Source organism: Hemiscyllium ocellatum, chromosome 12 (assembly GCF_020745735.1).
Source record: "Hemiscyllium ocellatum isolate sHemOce1 chromosome 12, sHemOce1.pat.X.cur, whole genome shotgun sequence".
Lineage (NCBI taxonomy): Eukaryota > Metazoa > Chordata > Chondrichthyes > Orectolobiformes > Hemiscylliidae > Hemiscyllium > Hemiscyllium ocellatum.
The window spans coordinates 82,257,143-82,274,603 of NC_083412.1; the positions used below are offsets into that span (position 1 = coordinate 82,257,143).

A 17,461-nucleotide genomic window follows, 5' to 3' on the forward strand; every position below is an offset into this window, starting at 1 on the left:
GGATTCTACTTTATCTTCTGATATATTTTCAGCCAACTCAATAGCAAAAAGGCAGATATTGCAAGATTAACAGTATATGTTACACAGTAAACAATCAAAATTGGATCATTTAAGAGGCTGAAGATTTTTTGTCTAAACTTTTATATTTTGTTCTGCTTGAAGTTTTAAGGATCCCCAGCTCCGATATTTTGTCACCACCAAATGTAGGACTGCGCCGTAGTGGACAGATTGAAGGTGTTCGTCAGATGCATCACAATGCTCCCCGTAGCCAAATAGCCACAGAGGGTGACATCATGGCCTGGAAACGAAGAGTAGTAGTACCTGAAATACAACATAGTGTGAGCAGGTATGGTTTTAAAGCAAATATCTGAAACTGTTATTAAATATTATTTTCCACATTTTCTAGTCAAGTGTAATAGTAAGTTGTTTTGTGCCTTGGCAGGAAGAAAAAAGTGCTCTAAGGGTTTTCTTGTATCAGTATGACCTGTTCCACTTTCTTTGCTTACATAAACCAGGGTACAATGTATAGTCAGAAATAAAAGTAGGATTTGCTGGAAAAGCAATTCCTCAGTTCTGAGTAAGGGTCACTCGATCCGAAACGTTAATTCTGATTTCTCTCCACAGACCACCTGAGCTTTTCCAGCAATTTGTATTTTTGTTTCTGATTTACAGCATCCACAGTTCTTTTGATTTTTATAGTGTATTATTTCCTGTTGCGTGTTTGTTGTGTTTATTATAAGAATAATTTTCGAGCTATGGGTAGTCATCAGACTGAACTTACTTGAGTTGTCGTTTAAGACTGTTAGAGTATATTGAGAAATGGATTTGAGTCCTCTTCGTGTGATAGATTTTATGTTGGATACTCATGGTCATGTAAAATGAATAATGGACTGCCTTTAAAGAGGAAATCATTCAGGGACATCGATATATTCCTTCAAATGGGAAAAGTAGAACAGAAATCTGGAGCTTCCTTTATGATAAAGAAGATAGAAATTAAGATAATGAAGAAGTGTGCTTATGACAAATGGCCAGTAGAAAATAAAATTGAGAACCAAGAGGAATATAGAAGGTTTAGTGGCAAGGTCCAAAAGCAAATGAAAACTATTTTGAAATTGAGGCAAAACAGGTAGCCAGTATAGCGGTCTCCCAAGGTCGTTATGGCCGAATAAATGGTAAAAGTGTGTCAAAAGAAGTACGGTCAGTTAGAGTCCAGAGAGGTGATATACACCTGGAGGCAAAAGACATGGTAGAGGTGTTAAATGAATACTTAGCATTTGTTTTCACCAAAGACTGAGATGCTGCTTAAGTCTTAATGACAGTAGAGGACTAGATGGATTCAAATGTGATGGAGCATGTGTTTTGCTGAACGTTTGGTACAAAGTTGACAATGCAGTACAACCAGAAGAGATGAATGCCAAGATTCTGAAGTAAATGAGAATGGAAATTGTAGATGCGCTAGCCACAATTTTTGTCTTTCCTCTTGTAAGAGGTATCACAAGATTGGAATATTGTCCCCGGTGGTGCATAAATGCAATATTTTGTTTTGCAGTGTCACTCTTGCTTTGACGTTCTCGCTCTGTCATCCTACCTTTGCATTATGATGAAGTTGTTATGGAATTTTCCTTTATTATTTACTGATGCAGATCATATTTTTTGTTCCTTTTTACTCAGGATACAAGAAGATTTTAGGATTGCGAAAAGTGAAGAGGAAATTGCCTTATATACAAGGGAGAAGAAAAGACGACCAGTGCACTCTGCACAAAGGGTGGGTGATTTAACTGGAGTGCTGCTTATTTATGCTGAGTTTTATTTATTTGCTCCCGGGACCCATCACTTCATCCTATGGAGTGCTCACATCACCACCTATGTGCTGACACAGAATTAAACAGCATTTAATCATTTTCAAGTTCTTTCATGGTTTTTCCCTATCTCTAATCTGCTCCAGACCCAAAACTGTCAGTATGGCTTGTAATTTTGACATGGTTAGCATCCTTGACTTTTTTTTTTCATCCATGCATTCAGTTGTATGGCACTGAAGAAGGATAGAAAGCTAGGCAATTTAGCATGACCAATTCAACTGACCTGCACATCTTTGGATTATGGGAGGAAACCAGAGCACCTAGAGGAAACCCACGCAGACACGGGAAGAATGTGCAAACTCCACACAGTCACCTGAGTCAAGCTGAACCCAGCTCCCACACTTCTACCCTCATCCCTTCCCCTCCCATAACAATGATAGGGCTCCCCCTATCCTCACTTACCACCCCACCAGCCTCTGCATATATAGGATTATAAACTGACATCTCTAGCATCTGCAAAAGGATGCCACAACCAAACACATGTCTCTTTCCTCCTATCTTCTCCACACACCACCACTACCCCCTCCCCAGCAGCAATCCTCAGGATCCATTCCTTCTGGGTCACTCTGGTATATTTCCCCCTAATACCACCTCAATACCGTGGGTGGCACAGTGGTTAGCACTGCTGCCTCACAGCGCCAGAGACCCGGGTTCAATTCCCGCCTCAGGCAACTGTCTGTGTGGAGTTTGCACATTTTCCATGTGTCTCTGTGAGTTTCCTCTGGGTGCTCCGGTTTCCTCCACAGTCCAAAAATGTACAGGTCAGGTGAATTGGCCATGCTAAATTGCCTGTAGTGTTAGGTGAAAGAGATGTAAGGGAATGGGTCTGGGTGGGTTGCTCTTCGAAGGGTAGATGTGGACTTGTTGGGCTGAAGGGCCTGGTTCCACACTCTAAGTAATCTATTCAATACCATCTCACACCCCCACAGCAGTTGTAGAAGATATAACACGTGGCTGTTCACCTCTCCCTCCTCACGAGGTTTCAGGCATACCTTCTAGTTGAAGCAGTGATTTACCTGTACTTCAATCTAGTCTACATTATTCACTGTTCACAGTATGGTCCTATTTACATTGGGGAAATGAGCACTGACTGGGTGACTGCTTTGCAGAGTGGTGATGATCTGTCTGCAAAAATGACCCTGATCTTCCAATTGCCTGCCACTTCACTCCACCGTATCCGATGCCAGCATTTCTGTTACAGGCTTTCTGCAGTGTTTGAGTGAGCCTCAGCAAAAGTTTGAAAAACAGCATCTCATTTTTTGCTTGAGGATCCTGCGGCTTCTTGGGCTCAACATGAAGATCACTAACTTGAAAGCCCGATTCCATCCTTCCATGTTTTCTTTACCCACCCCACACCTAGTCCTACTATAACATCGCACAGTCACCCATTCTCATTTACTTCTAGGTCAATTCTCATTTTATGTAGTTTGCTTTTAGTAGCTCACCCGTTCTCTCCTATCTTAGCTTGTATAATTACTTAGCTTTTCTTAGTTGATATAATCTGTAGGATTACTTGTAGGACAAAATACAGAGGAACCTCGATTATCCAAAGGAGATGGGCGGTCACTGTTTCGTTCGGATAGTTGATTATTCGGTTAATTGATACAATGCCTCTCTGGGGCTCGGAGTTTACTGAAGTTTGCTTTTTCCTCGCTTTGCTTGCTTTGCTCCCTCTCTCTGTCTCAGGGTTTGTTTCTGAGCAGACACACACTTGTGTGTAAGGGATCTCCAGCATTGCTGAAGCCTTCCTGCTCCCATGCACCCCTCACCCAACCCCACCCCCTAATCAGTACAATTGGACTGACGCAGCTCCCCATTCAGGTGACTAGGCAGCAACACACTGCATGTGAGCTCCTGCCCTGCGCCACCACCTCCGCCCCCGTGCGCACTCTGGCCACCACCCCCTACCCTCACAGCAGCCAGACTGGACACCAACAGTATGACTGCTGCCTTTGGGCGGCACATGCACACAGACAGACACACACACCTTACTGCAAGTTCCACCATTACCCTGTACAGGACAATGTTAGAGAGATTATCTGGGGAAGGAGAGTTCAGGGTACACCCTAATGTAGAATTCCAGAGCAAGTGTGGTGAGAGAACAGGCGGGCAGTCAGTCATTTGGAGACGATGCCTAGGTTCCCATCGAAGTGCAGGACTGTTCTCGGCAGCATTTCATTAAGCCAATTTAGTTTTTAATAAACAAAAGGCATGATCAGTGTTGGAAACGCCTCTTTGATGTAATGTTTCTATTGGAACTGCAAGATCTCCTTCGGATAGTCCGGTATTCGGATAATTGAGGTACCTCTATATACAAGAAGAAATATTGTAGCAGAGGGATATGGGTGATTTTAATCTGTGTAAGTAGTAGTGAAATCAGATTGGCAGTCATAGCATGTGAGTAGTTTGTAAAAAGCTTTCAAGAGCTTTTTGGTGCAGCATTTTGGATAAAGAGATCAATGGAAAATTAGTGCTAGCCATGTAAATAGCTATTTCAGAATACACAGAATAAGTATATTCCTACTATAAAGAAATATTCCAAGGATAGGACTCACCATCTGGTTAACGAGAGATTAAAGAAAGTACTAAACTCGTGGGAAAAGCATTTCATTGTACAAAGATCTGTACACAATTCAAGAACTGCAGAGAATGAAGACTGAAGTAAGAGAATGAGAAGAAGCTGCAGTTATAAATGGAGCAATGGATAGTAATTGTTTCTGTTGGCACTTGAATAGTGCCAGTCATCAGGGAAACCATGCTGAGCAAGTGGCTGTGGACTGATACATCCTTGGATCCTGACAGACTTCATCCGGCAGATCTGGCAGAGTCTGCAAGCAAATAGTTAACATTTTGAGTCTGCTGTGACTTCAGAACATGGAGTAGATATGGCGGTGCTAATTTTTTAAGTTCACAAAGTACTGGGAATGTTGCGTCAGATTGGGAAAATAGCAAATACAGAGGAACTTCGATTGTCTGGCCTTCGACTATCTGAACTTCAGATTATCTCAACAAAATTGCAAGGTCCTAATGCATGGCTAAACTGTTATCTAGCATTCGATTACCAAACGGAAGTCCCCGCCCGTGGCCTTCGGATAATAGATGTTCCTCTGTATAACCCTGCTGTTCATGCAGGATGGAAGCAGAAATCACGAAACTATAGGCCAGTAAGTTTGATTTCCGTCGTCAGGATGAATCAACTATTAAGGAGTTTATTTCTATGTGCTTTGAGAAACTCATTTTAATTAGGAGTCAGCCTGGTTTTGTGAAAGGGAAATACGTTTAACCAATTTATTGGCATTGTTTGAAGAAGCAATATTCACTGTGGATTAAGGGGAGTCTGTTGACATTGGAGGATTTCCAAAAAGCATTCAAAATGTCACATTAAAGCTTATTGTGAAAAGTAGGAGCTCATGACATTGGGAGTAATATGTTCGCGTGGCTCCAAGATTGTCTGGCCAGTGAAAAGCAGTGTACGTAAATGTGTCTGTTTCTGAGTGGAAGAATGTGATGAGTGGGTTCAACAGGGCTGTATGCTGCAGGTTTCAAGTTTTTACAATATACATCGGTGACTTAGATGAGGAGAACGAAAACATGGTATCTAAATTTGCAGATGACTCAAAGATGTGTATGAAAGTAAGCTAATGTAAAAGACTGTGGAAGGTTACAGACGGATATCAATAGGCTGAGTTAATGGACAAAAGATGGCAGATAGAGTGGGGAAATGGAAAGTTGTTCACTTTGTCATGAATAAAGTGGTACAATTTAAGCTTATGGACAAATTTCCAAAAAATAGTTTTGGTTTGTGGTGAGCGTGGACTTTAGTAAAGTAACGCAGGATCTAGCCAAGGTAGACTGGGAATAGCTACTAGTGGGGAAATCTATAGAAGAGCAGTGCAGTGTGTTCAAAAAGGAAATAGGGAGGGTACAAGACTAGCATGGTCCCTCTAGGATGATAGACAATAGTAACAAGCTCAAGAACCATGGAAAAACCAGAGATATTCAGGATAGGATAAGGAAAATAGAAGGTTTTAGCACATACAAGAGGAACAAATTAGCAGATACTTTAGTGCAGGCTGGAACTTAAGAAAGCAATTAGGAAAGCAAAGAGCAGATACAAAGAAGCTCTGGCTGGTAAAAGTTGGGAAAATTCTTTAAATATATCAATGGGAGGAGGATAACCAGGGAAAGAGGAGGGACCAAAGGAGGGGTTTGTAGGTGCAGCTGAGGACATTGATACAGTGTTGAACCAATACATTCCATCCATCTCCTCCATTGTGGAAGTGAATTTGAGGTTAGTACAGTTGATGTAGTTCATGTGAATTTCAGCAAAGTCTTTGATAAGGCTTATCAAGAAGCCAAATACACATGGGATATGGGTAATTTGATAAAGTGGATTTAAAATTGATTTAGTTGTAGGATTCAGAAAGTGATGATTGAAGGCTGTTTTAGTGACTGGAATACCAAAGGCATCTTGCTGGGTCCTCGATCGTTCACTGTTTATTTAAATGACATTAGCAGCTGTTGGTGGGGAGTATGGATTAAGTTTGAGAATGACACAAAGATTGGTCAGGTGGTTAACAATGAGGTTGAGTGTCTTAGGATACAAGAAGATCTAAATGGGATTGTTAAATGGGCAGGTATGTGGCAGATGGAATTTAGCCCTGGAAAAATGTGAAGCGATACAGCTTGGATGGGGTAATTTGACAAAAGTATTCAATGAATGACATGACACTGGGAAGTTCTTTGGAACAAAGGAACCTTGGCATGCTTGTCTATAGATCTCTGAAGGCAGACAGGCATGTTAGTTTTAAAAAAAAAGGCAAATGGAGCACTTGCCTTTATCAATCAAGGCATAGATTACAAAAACAGGCAAGTCATGTTGGAGTTAAGTATAACTTTCATGAGACCACAGCTAGAGTACTGCGTGCAATTCTGATTGCCACATTACAGGAATAATGTGATTGCACCAAAGCGGGTGCAGGGATTCACCAGGATGATGCCTTGGTTGGAAATTTTAAGTTATGAGGAATGGTTGAATAGGCTTGGGTTGTTTTCATTGAAGCAGAGAAGATTAAGGGGTGATCTGATTGAGGATTTTGGACAGAGTGGATAAGGAACAGCTGCTCCCCTTAGTTGAAGGGTCAGTACAGAGGGTCAGCACAAAAAGGTACGGAAGCCTGAACACATGCACCAGCCAGTTTTGAAACTGTTTCTACCCTACTGTTGTTAGAATACTGATTGGACTCTCAAACTCTTAGCATTTGCCTATACCTGTGTTTTTGTTTAGTCGCTGTTTACCTACTATTTACTTAGGTGTGCTATTGAACTATGTGATCTGTCTGTATTGTTCGCAAAACCAAGCTTTTCACTGTGCCTCAGTACACGTGACAATAAATTCAATTCAGTTCTGTCTCAAGGGGATGATATAGGCTCAAGGTGAGGTTTAGGTAGAGTGAAAGCAAAAGCCTTTATAGCCAGGTCTGGAATTTGCTGCCTCGCAGGATGGTAGAGGTTAAAAAAAACCTGAATGAGCACTTGGCAAGTCATAAATTCAAGGCTATAGGCAAAGCGCTGTTAACTGTGATTAGTTTCTTACATGTCTGTGCAGACTTGGGCTGAAGGACCTCTTCTGCACTGTATGATTCTAAGATTTGATTCTAATAATGGAAAATCAGAGTTTACTTAAACTGAGAAGGACTACAGTATTCTGAGGGTCATAAGGATCTAGGTGTTTTTGTGCTTGAGCCACAAAATGTTGGCATGTTGGTACAGTAATTAATGAAAGAGGTGAGTGGAGTGATCTCCTGTATTCTGAATGAAACTGAACATAAAAGTAAAGCTTTTATGCTGCAGTTGTAAAGACATTGCTGAGATAACATCTCGAATACTGTGATTTTGAGCTCCTTATTTAAGGGAGGCAGTTCATACGGGATTTATCAGCTAACCGGATTGAGCAGTTTGTTTCACGAGGAAAGGTTGGACAGACTAGGCTTGTTTTCTCTGGAATTTAGAAGAGTAAAGTGTAGGTGATTGAAGCGTATAAGATCCTAAGTGGTCTTGACGAGGTAAACATGATTAGGATATTTCTTCTTGTGTTGCGTGTGTGGTACTGGAAAAGCGCAGCAGGTCAGGCAGCATCCGAGCAGCAGGCGAACCGAAGTTTCAAGGGCCCTTGCCCAAAATGTCGATTCTCCTGCTGCTTGGATGCTGCCTGACCTACTGCGCTTTTCCAGCACCCCACACTCGACTCTGATCTCAAGATCTGTAGTCCTCACTTTCTCCTATGTTTCCTGTTGTGGTTGTTTCTAGAGCAAAGGTCACTGTGTTAAAATTAATGGTTGCTCTTTTAGGAAAGTGATGAAAATTTTTTGACATATAACTTTTGGAACACTATCTCAGAAGGTGGTGGATTTGGTGTCATTGAATATTATTAAGGCATAGATTCTTGAAGGTTAATTGTACTGAAAACGTTAACTCTGCTTTCTCTCCACAGATGCTGCAGACCTCCCAAGTTGCATCAGAAATTTGTTTTTTATTTTGGATAGATTCTTGATAGGCAACAAAATTCAGTTATTGGGAATAGGTGGGAATGTGGAATTCAAAATACAAACACATCAGCCACATATTAGAATGGAGGAGCAGCGTTGAGGGCTGAATGGCATACTCCTGCAAATTTTATGTTTCTACATTTGCGGCGTTAGTCAGTTTGTTCACCTGCCAAACCGCTAAGCTCTGGAATTCCATCTCCCTCCCTCATTCTGTTCACTGAATATGAGTCTTTAAACCTACATTTTATCTCAGCCTTTGGTCATCTGCCCAGTCTATCCCACCACCTCATGTAACTCTGATGTGGGGTGCCAGGTTTGGACTGGGGTAGACGAAGTCACAAGTCACATGACACCAGGTTATAGTCCAACAGGTTTATTTGAAATCACAAGCTTTCGGAGTACAGCCCTTTCATCAGATGAAGTGAGAGAGAAAAGCATGGAAGACACAGTTTAAGGGTAGAGAGATCAAAAGATTATATAACTGGTATGTGTGGAGTGTTGAATAATAAATCTCTGCAGGTGACAGTGTCAGACGGTGTAAGTAAAGTGTCAACAGTTGAGTAACAAGCGAAGGGATGACTTATAATCCAATTAAATGAGGTAGAGAGATAATTACAAAACAATGTGGTTCTGGAGACAAGCTAAATGACAGGAATAGCATGATAGGTATAAGAGTCACATGCTGAGGATCCAACTGTACTTGCTACCATCAAGCCAATTGTGTCCAAAACTGCAAAAATTAATCAAGGTAGATCATTACAATTTATTAAGGTGATGGTGTTAAAACAGGACAGTAGGAAGATTTCACAGAGCAGTATGATGAGGTCACATGTAGCGCGACATGAACCCAAAATCACAGTTGAGGCTGTCGTTTTCGGTAGGAACTTGACTATCAGTTTCTGCTTGGATATTCTGCGTTGCTGTTTATCTTGAAGTTTGCTTCAAAGTTTGTGCGAAGATTTGTAGCTCGGGTGCTTGTTGTAGTGGTTCTGTTCGCTGAGCTGGAAGTTTTAGTTGCAAACGTTTCGTCCCCTGGCTAGAAGACATCATCAGTGCTCTGGAGCCTCCTGCGAAGCGCTTCTTTGATGTTTCTTCCGGCATTTATAGTGGACTGTCCTTGCCGCTTCCGGGTGTCAGTTTCAGCTGTCCGCTATAGTGATTGGTATATCGGGTCCAGGTCGATGTGTCTGTTGATGGAGTTTGTGGATGAATGCCATGCCTGTAGGAATTCCCTGGCTGTTCTCTGTCTGGCTTGCCCTATGATAGTAGTGTTTTCCCAGTCGAATTCATGTTGCTTGTTGTCTGAGTGTGTGGCTACTAGGGATAGCTGGTCGTGTCGTTTCGTGGCTAGTTGGTGTACATGTATGCGGATTGTTAGTTGTCTTCCTGTTTGTCCTATATAGTGTTTTGTGCAGTCGTTGCATGGTATTTTATAAACTACATTAGTTTTGCTCATGTTGGGTATCGGGTCCTTTGTTCTAGTGAGTTGTTGTCTGAGCGTGGCTGTTGGTTTGTGTGCCGTTATGAGTCCTAGGGGTCGCAGTAGTCTGGCTGTCAGTTCTGAAACGCTCCTGATGTATGGTAGTGTGGCTAGTCCTTTTGGTTGTGGCATGTCCTCGTTCCGTGGTCTATCTCTTAGGCATCTGTTGATAAAGTTGCGCGGGTATCCGTTTTTGGCGAATACCTTGTATAGGTGTTCCTCTTCCTCTTTTCGCAGTTCTGGTGTACTGCAGTGTGTTGTGGCTCTTTTGAATAGTGTCCTGATGCAGCTTCGTTTGTGTGTGTTGGGGTGGTTACTTTCATAGTTTAGGACTTGGTCTGTGTGTGTTGTTTTCCTGTGTACCCTTGTGGTGAATTCTCCGTTCGGTGTTCTCTGTACTATCACGTCTAGGAATGGGAGTTGGCTATCCTTTTCTACTTCTCTCGTGAATCGGACGCCTGTGAGTGTGGCGTTGATGATCCGGTGTGTTTTTTCTATTTCCGTGTTTTTGATGATTACGAAAGTGTCATCGACATATCTGACCCAGAGTTTGGGTTGAATTTGTGGTAGGGCTGTTTGTTCTAACCTTTGCATAACTGCCTCTGCTATGAGTCCCGAGATTGGTGATCCCATGGGTGTTCCGTTGATTTGTTCGTATATCTGATTGTTGAATGTAAAGTGTGTAGTGAGGCATAAGTCCAGTAGTTTAAGTATGCCGTCTTTGTTGATAGGTTCTGCCTCCTGTTTTCTGTTATGTATGTCCAGTAGGTTGGCTATTGTTTCTCTGGCTAGGGTTTTGTCAATCGAAGTGAACAGTGCCGTCACGTCGAATGAGATCATGGTTTCTTCTTTGTCTATGTGTGTATCCCTGATGGCGTCCAAGAATTCCTGTGTTGATTGTATGGAGTGTTTGGATCCGCTGACCAGGTGTTTCCGTTTCTGTTGTAGTTCTTTGGCCAGTTTGTATGCTGGTGTCCCTGGTAGTGATACTATGGGTCTGAGTGGGATGCCTGGTTTGTGTATTTTTGGGTAGTCCATAGAATCTGGGGGTGTTGTTCCTTTCCGGTTTCATTCTTCGTTGGTCCGCTTTGGTTATCTGTCCGTTTTTTTGTAGATTCCTTAGAGTGTTATTCATTCGAAGTTTGCTTATCCACAGATCGGAGGATGCTTACCCACAAATCGGAGGCTGAATGGCTTTGACCACTGAATGTTCCCTGACTGGAATGAAATATTCCTGTCTAGGGATTGTTGCGTGGGTGTCATACAGTACTACAGCATGGAGACAGGCCCTTCAGACCAAACTGGTCCATGTTGATCAAAATGTCCATCTGTGCTCACCCAATTTCCCTGCACTTGGCCCATGTCCTTCTGAAGCTTTCCTATTCATGAATTTATCCAAATACCTTTTAAATGTTAATGTACTCACCTTAACCACTTCCGCTGGTAGCTCATTCCATGTGTGTAGCACCCTCTGTGTTTAAAAGAAAAGTTGCTGGCAGATTCCCTTTTATTCTTTCCCGACTAACCTTAACCCAATGCCCTCTATTCATTGATTCTTCACACTGGAAAAAAAACTGTGTTCACCCTATCCATGCCTCGCCTGATCTTATGCAGTTTTATAAGACCCCCCCTGCCCCCGCCATGCTTCTACGTTGTAAAAAAAAGTCTTAGCTTCTCCAGCTCCCAATAACTGAATCTGTTGAGACCCGACAACATCCTTGTAAATTTCTTTTGCAGTTTAATAACATCCTTCCAATGACAAGATGACCAAAACTGAACACAGTACTCCAAATACAGTCTGACCAGCTGCAACATAACTTCACAACTTCTATATTCGGTGCCCTGATTGATGAAGGCCAGTGTGCCAAAAGCTGTCTTCACTGCCCTATCAATCTGTGACTCCACTTTCAGACAACCGTGCATCTGAAGTCCAAGGTTCTCTGTCCCACTACACTCCTCAAAGCCCTACCATTCACCATGAAACTCATACCTTGATTTGACTTTCCAAAATGCAAAATCTCACATTTATCTATATTAAACTCCATTTGCCATTTCCCAGCCCACTTCCCCAGTTGATAAGGTCCTGCTGCAATTTCTGATAATCTTCCTCACTGTCCACATTATTGCCTATTATTGTGGCATCTACAACTTTACTAATCATGCCTTGTACGTTCTCATCCAAGTCATTGATATACAGAGGAACCTTGATTATCCGAAGGACATGGACAGGGAGTATTTCGTTTGGTTAATTGTATTCCGGATAATCAAATATCTGATAACATAGTTTAGCTGAGCGTCGGACCTTGTGATCTTGCCAGATAATCCAATACTCAGATAATCAAATGCCGGATAATTGAGGCTCCTCTGCAGATAACAAACAGCAGTGGGCCCAGCATCAACCTCTGAGGCACTCTAGTCATAGGCCTCCAGCCTGACAAGCATCCTTCCACTATTACCCTCTGCTTCCTATCATCAAGCCAAATCTAACCTTCCAGAGCAGCCAACCATGTAGAAACATATCAAAGGCCTTACTGAAATCCATATAGTCTATGTCTACCGTCCTACCCTCGTCAACCTTCCTGGTCACTTCATCAAAGAACTTTAACAAATTTGTGAGGCATGATCTCCCATGCACAAAGCTGTGCTGACTGCTCCTAATCAAACCTTGCCTTTCCAAATGCATGTATATCTTAGAATCTTCCCAAATAACTTACATACCACAGATGTTAGACTTATTGATCTATAGTTCTCAAGTTTTTCTTTTGCAACCCTTTTTAATTAAAGGCATGGCATTCACTACCCTCCAGTTTTCTGAGATCTCACCTGTGGCAAATGCAAAAATATCAGCCAGGGCCCCTGCAATTTCTTCAGCCTCTTGCAGTGTTCCTGGATATATCAGGTTGGGACCAGGAGATGTTAATAGAATCCCTACAGTATGGGAGCAGACCAGCAAGTCCACATCGATCCTTCGAAGAGTATGGCACCCAAACCTATTCGCCATTACTCTACATTTACCTCTAACTAATGCACCTAACCTACACATCCCTGAACACAGTGGGCAATTTAGCATGGCCAGTTCACCTAATCTGCATATCTTAGGATTGTGGGAGGAAACCGGAGCATTCGAAGGTTGAGATTTATCCACCTTCATACATTCCCGTAGATCCGACATCACCTATACTGTGATATGGACTGTCCCCAAGATATGACTACTAACTTCCTCAAGTTTCCAAGTCTTTTGTCTTTCTCCACGCTAAACACAGGAGAAATATTCATTGAGGACCTCATCCATCTCCTGTGGTTTATATGTACATGTGCACTTTAATTCTTGAGGGGTCCTATTCTCTCTCTCAAGAACTTCTTTGGATTCACCCTAATCTTCTCAGCTAATGCTATCTCATGCCCTCTTTTTGCACTCCTGACTTCTTCCTCCAGTAAACTGTTTCCTCTATATTTGTCCAGAGATTCGCATGATCCCAGCTGCCTCTACCCGAGCCATACTTGCTTCCTTCTGTCAAAGCCTCAATATGTCCTGTCATCCAGGGTTCCCTATTCCTGCCAACCTTGCCCTTCACCCACACAGGAACATATAGACCTTGAATTCTAGCTATCTCATGTTTAAAGGTCTCCCACATTTTCAGCAAGCAAATGACTTCAGTCAACCCTGCAAGTTCCTGTCTAATTTCTTCAAAATTTGCCTTGGCCCAATTTAGAATTTGAACCTGTGGACCAGTTTTGTCTCTCTCCATAACTATGTTCACTGGTCCCAAAGTGCTCCCCCATTGTCACCTCTGTCACTTGTCCTGCCCTATTTCCCAAATAAATCACAATTTGCCCCTTCTTGAGTAGGACCCTCTATATACTGCTTGAGAAACCTTTACTGAATGTACTTAACAAATTCCACCCCATCTAAGCTCTTAACGCAATGGCAGTCCTGGTCTATGTTAGGAAAATTAAAATCCCCTACTATGAGAGCTTTATTGCTCCTGCAAGTCTCCCCAGTGTCACTGCATATTTATTCCTCTCATACCTGTTGACTATTTGGTGGCTCATAGTACAACACCAATAATATCACTATCCCCTTCTTAATACTTCACTCCACTCAAAGCCTCACTGAATGTTTCTTCAGTTATTTCGTCTCTGATTACTGCTGTAATTATGGCCTTAATCAAAAATGCAACTCCCCCTCCTCTCTTTCCACCATTTCTGTGCCGCGTAAAGTACCTGTACCCTGGCACATTAAGCTGCCAGTCATGTCCCTCCCTGAGTCATGTTTCCGTAATAGCTATAACATCTCAGCCCCACGTACCTAATCACGCCTAGAGTTCATTAGCCTTACCTGACAGCCCTCTTGCATTGAAATAGATGCAGTTTAAACCAACAGGCATTCCTTGCTCCCTGTTTATGCTCCAGCCAGAACTTTCTCTTCACTTTACTATTTCTGATTACAGTACCTCCTTACAACCCCTCACTTATCTCCCTGATATTGAGGATCCCACCTCCTTGCCAATCTAGTTTAAACCCTCCCTTGCAGAACTTGCAAACCTGACCGCCATGATATTGGTTCCCCCTGCCCCCAGTTTAGATGCAACCCATCCCTCTTGAACAGTTCACCTCTGCCCCAGAAAAGATCCCAATGATCTAAAAATTTGAATCTCTGCTCCCTGCACCAATTCTTTAACCCCGCATTCATCTGCCATATCTTCCTGTTCTTACCCTCACGAGCATGTGGCACTGGCAGTAATCCAGAGATTATCACCAACAAGGTCCTGGATTTTAACTATTTTCCTATCTGTTTACAATCACTCCACAGGACCTCATCCCTATTTCTATCTATGTCATTTATGCCAATGTGCACGTTGATTTCTGGCTGCACACCCTCCCCCTTGAGAACATTCTGCAGTTGCTCAGAGACATTCTGGATTCCTGTTAGTGGCCACAGAATCTCCTGTGTGCGCCCCTAACTATCAAGTCTCTTACCACTAAGATCCTGTTTACCTTTGCCTTTTCCCGCTGTGCCCCAGGGCCAGGCGTAGTGCCACTGACCTGTCTACTACTGCTTTGCTCTGAATGGTCATTCCCTGCCTCCGCATCCAAGAGTATCCAAAATGGTACACTTGTTTTTGAGGGGAATGGCCACAGGGGATTCCTGTGCCCTCTGCCTACTCGCTTTGCCTTTTAGTCTGACCATCTCACTAAAACTCTGATTTATGAAGCACTCAGCATCTCGGATGCTGCTCATGCTCTAGCTCAGCTCCTCATATGATCTCCCTGCAGCTGAGTGCATTTCTCACAGGTTTAGTCATCAGGGGTGATAAAAGTCTCCCTGAGCTCCCATATCCTGCAGGAGGATGTGTCCATTTTTCAATTATCATAACTTGTGCATAATCTCGCCAATATACGATGCCTCAGGGCGACCTTGTCTGCAGTCTATGTGTCAGACAACATTGGCTGAGTTGCATGAGCATCTGCCATATATATGTTGGCAATCTGACATGTCTTGCAGCGGTTGCTATTGCAGGGTTATATGATGTTGTGGTCGATGTAGTCCTGAAGGTTAGATAGTTTACTTTGGACGATGGTCTATTTAAGATTTGGCAGTTGTTTGAAGGCATGAAGTAGAGGCATAGGGATGGTCTTGGCGAGATGCATGTTGTTGTCAATGACCTGTTGAAGGCTGCAAAGATTATTGTGTAGTCTCTCTACTCCAGGGAAGCGCTGACGTTGTATTCTGTGCCTGTCTTTTGAGGAGGTTGTTGGGGGTTTTTCACTGTGGCATGTCAGAACTAGCGATTGATGAGTTGATATTGTATCCTGTTTTATGAGGGCATCCTTCAAAATCTTTAGGTGTCCACCACATTATCCGTCACTTTACTCTCACCATCGAACACTTTTTGTTACCTGCAGACATTATTTGACACTCCACTTAAATCAGTTGTATGATCTTTTGATCTCTCTGCTGAGAAATTGTGTGTGAGATTTCTCTCATTTCACTTGACAAAGGGACTATGCTCTTAAAGCTTGTGATTTTATGAAACCAGTTGTACTATGACCTGGTGTCATGTGACTTCTGACGCAAGTAACTCAATTACTTTTGCTTCCTAAAGATTTCTTGTTTAAAATTTTTGTCAGTTATTAGGATTGAACTTCAATGTTGCTGAATGAACAGCAGTTTTGTTGAGGCTGGTGATTGTGATGACATGTTCACTGTACATTAATAATCTTGCATACTATTTTATACAGAAGAAGAGTATATTGATTGGTTGGTTGGCTGGCAAGTGTGCAGGCCGGTTAACTTTGGCCATAACGTTGCCCTAGAAAATGGTTAGAGCATTTTAAGATGTTGAAATACAGCACATAGTCATAAAGTTCAAAACCATCTTTGGCAGCATGGTTAGCACTGCTGCCTCACAGCACCAGGGACCTGGGTTCGATTCCCGTCTTGGGCGACTGTCTGTGTGGAGTTTGCACATTCTACCTGTGTCTGTGTAGGTTTCCTCCGGGTGCTCCGGTTTCCTCCCATAATCCAAAGATGTGCAGATCAGGTGAATTGGTCACGCTAAATTGCCCATGGTATTAGATGCATTAGTCAGGGGTAAATACAGGGTAGGGAAATGGGTCTGGGTGGGTTACCCTTTGGAGGGTCATTGTGGACTTGCTGGGCTGAAGGGCCTGTTTCCATACTGTAGGGAATCTAATCCAATCTTGTGAAATAATGTCCACCTCGATCTGATCATTTCTTATTTCAGATCACACAAACTCTCATACAGGCTTATTGCCCAGTGTACCTCTGATTACCTTGGAAAGATGAGGTATCTCAAAAAAACTGAGAAACCGATGATGCTAATGATTTTGTTCTGCTATTATACAGCAGTAATATGAATGATGTTTTTGCCACTAACACATATTGCTGTCAAGACAGTAAAATATTCTGTTTTTCATGCAATGAGTAATGTAGTATATAAATTTGAGTGCAAGTCTGATGCTAGCTATGTTGGCCCTACATCCCAAAACATTTTACTTCAGCTGGTTGCAAGAGGATATGTAGTTGTATACCCAATCAGCCTATGCTTACAAAACTCAGGACATGTTCTCCAACATTAGATGTGATTCTGAGATTGGGCAGGGTTTGCTAAATACCTCCAAATGTGCTAAGAGTTATGTTGACAACTAATTTAGGATTGTTGGTCTGGCTTGCTTTATGATATCCTTGCACATTGTTGAAGCTACATACCTTAATACATACAGTCCTATTCTTTGCAGGCAGAAATAACATATAACCATGTTGTACCTGTTTCAACTTAACAATATAGCTATTTTCAGTTCATTCGTCAGAGCAGTGCCTTAACTCATTTTCCGCCTAGGAACTATCCAACCACATGGGATGAATGTAGATTTCTCTAGCTTCCTCATTTCCCCTCCCCCCACCTTATCTCAGTCCCAACCCCCGGATTCAGCACCGACCTCTAGGCCTGCAATCTTCTTCCTGGCCTCTCTGTCCCCACCCCCTCTCCAACCTATCACCCTCACCCTCACCTCCTTCCACCTATTGTATTTACCAAGGTTGGTATTTA

General features: G+C 42.5%; 1 protein-coding gene across 1 annotated transcript in view; it reads left to right on the forward strand.

Annotated features, from left to right (window-relative positions):
- LOC132821169 (bromodomain and WD repeat-containing protein 3-like) overlaps window positions 1–17,461 on the forward strand; it is a 231,047-nt gene that overhangs the window by 93,253 nt on the left and 120,333 nt on the right. Inside the window, exons 19-20 of the mRNA XM_060833782.1 lie at window positions 163–346; window positions 1,672–1,765. Of these exons, the coding sequence (XP_060689765.1) occupies window positions 163–346; window positions 1,672–1,765 (278 nt within the window). The remainder of the gene's footprint in view (window positions 1–162; window positions 347–1,671; window positions 1,766–17,461) is intronic.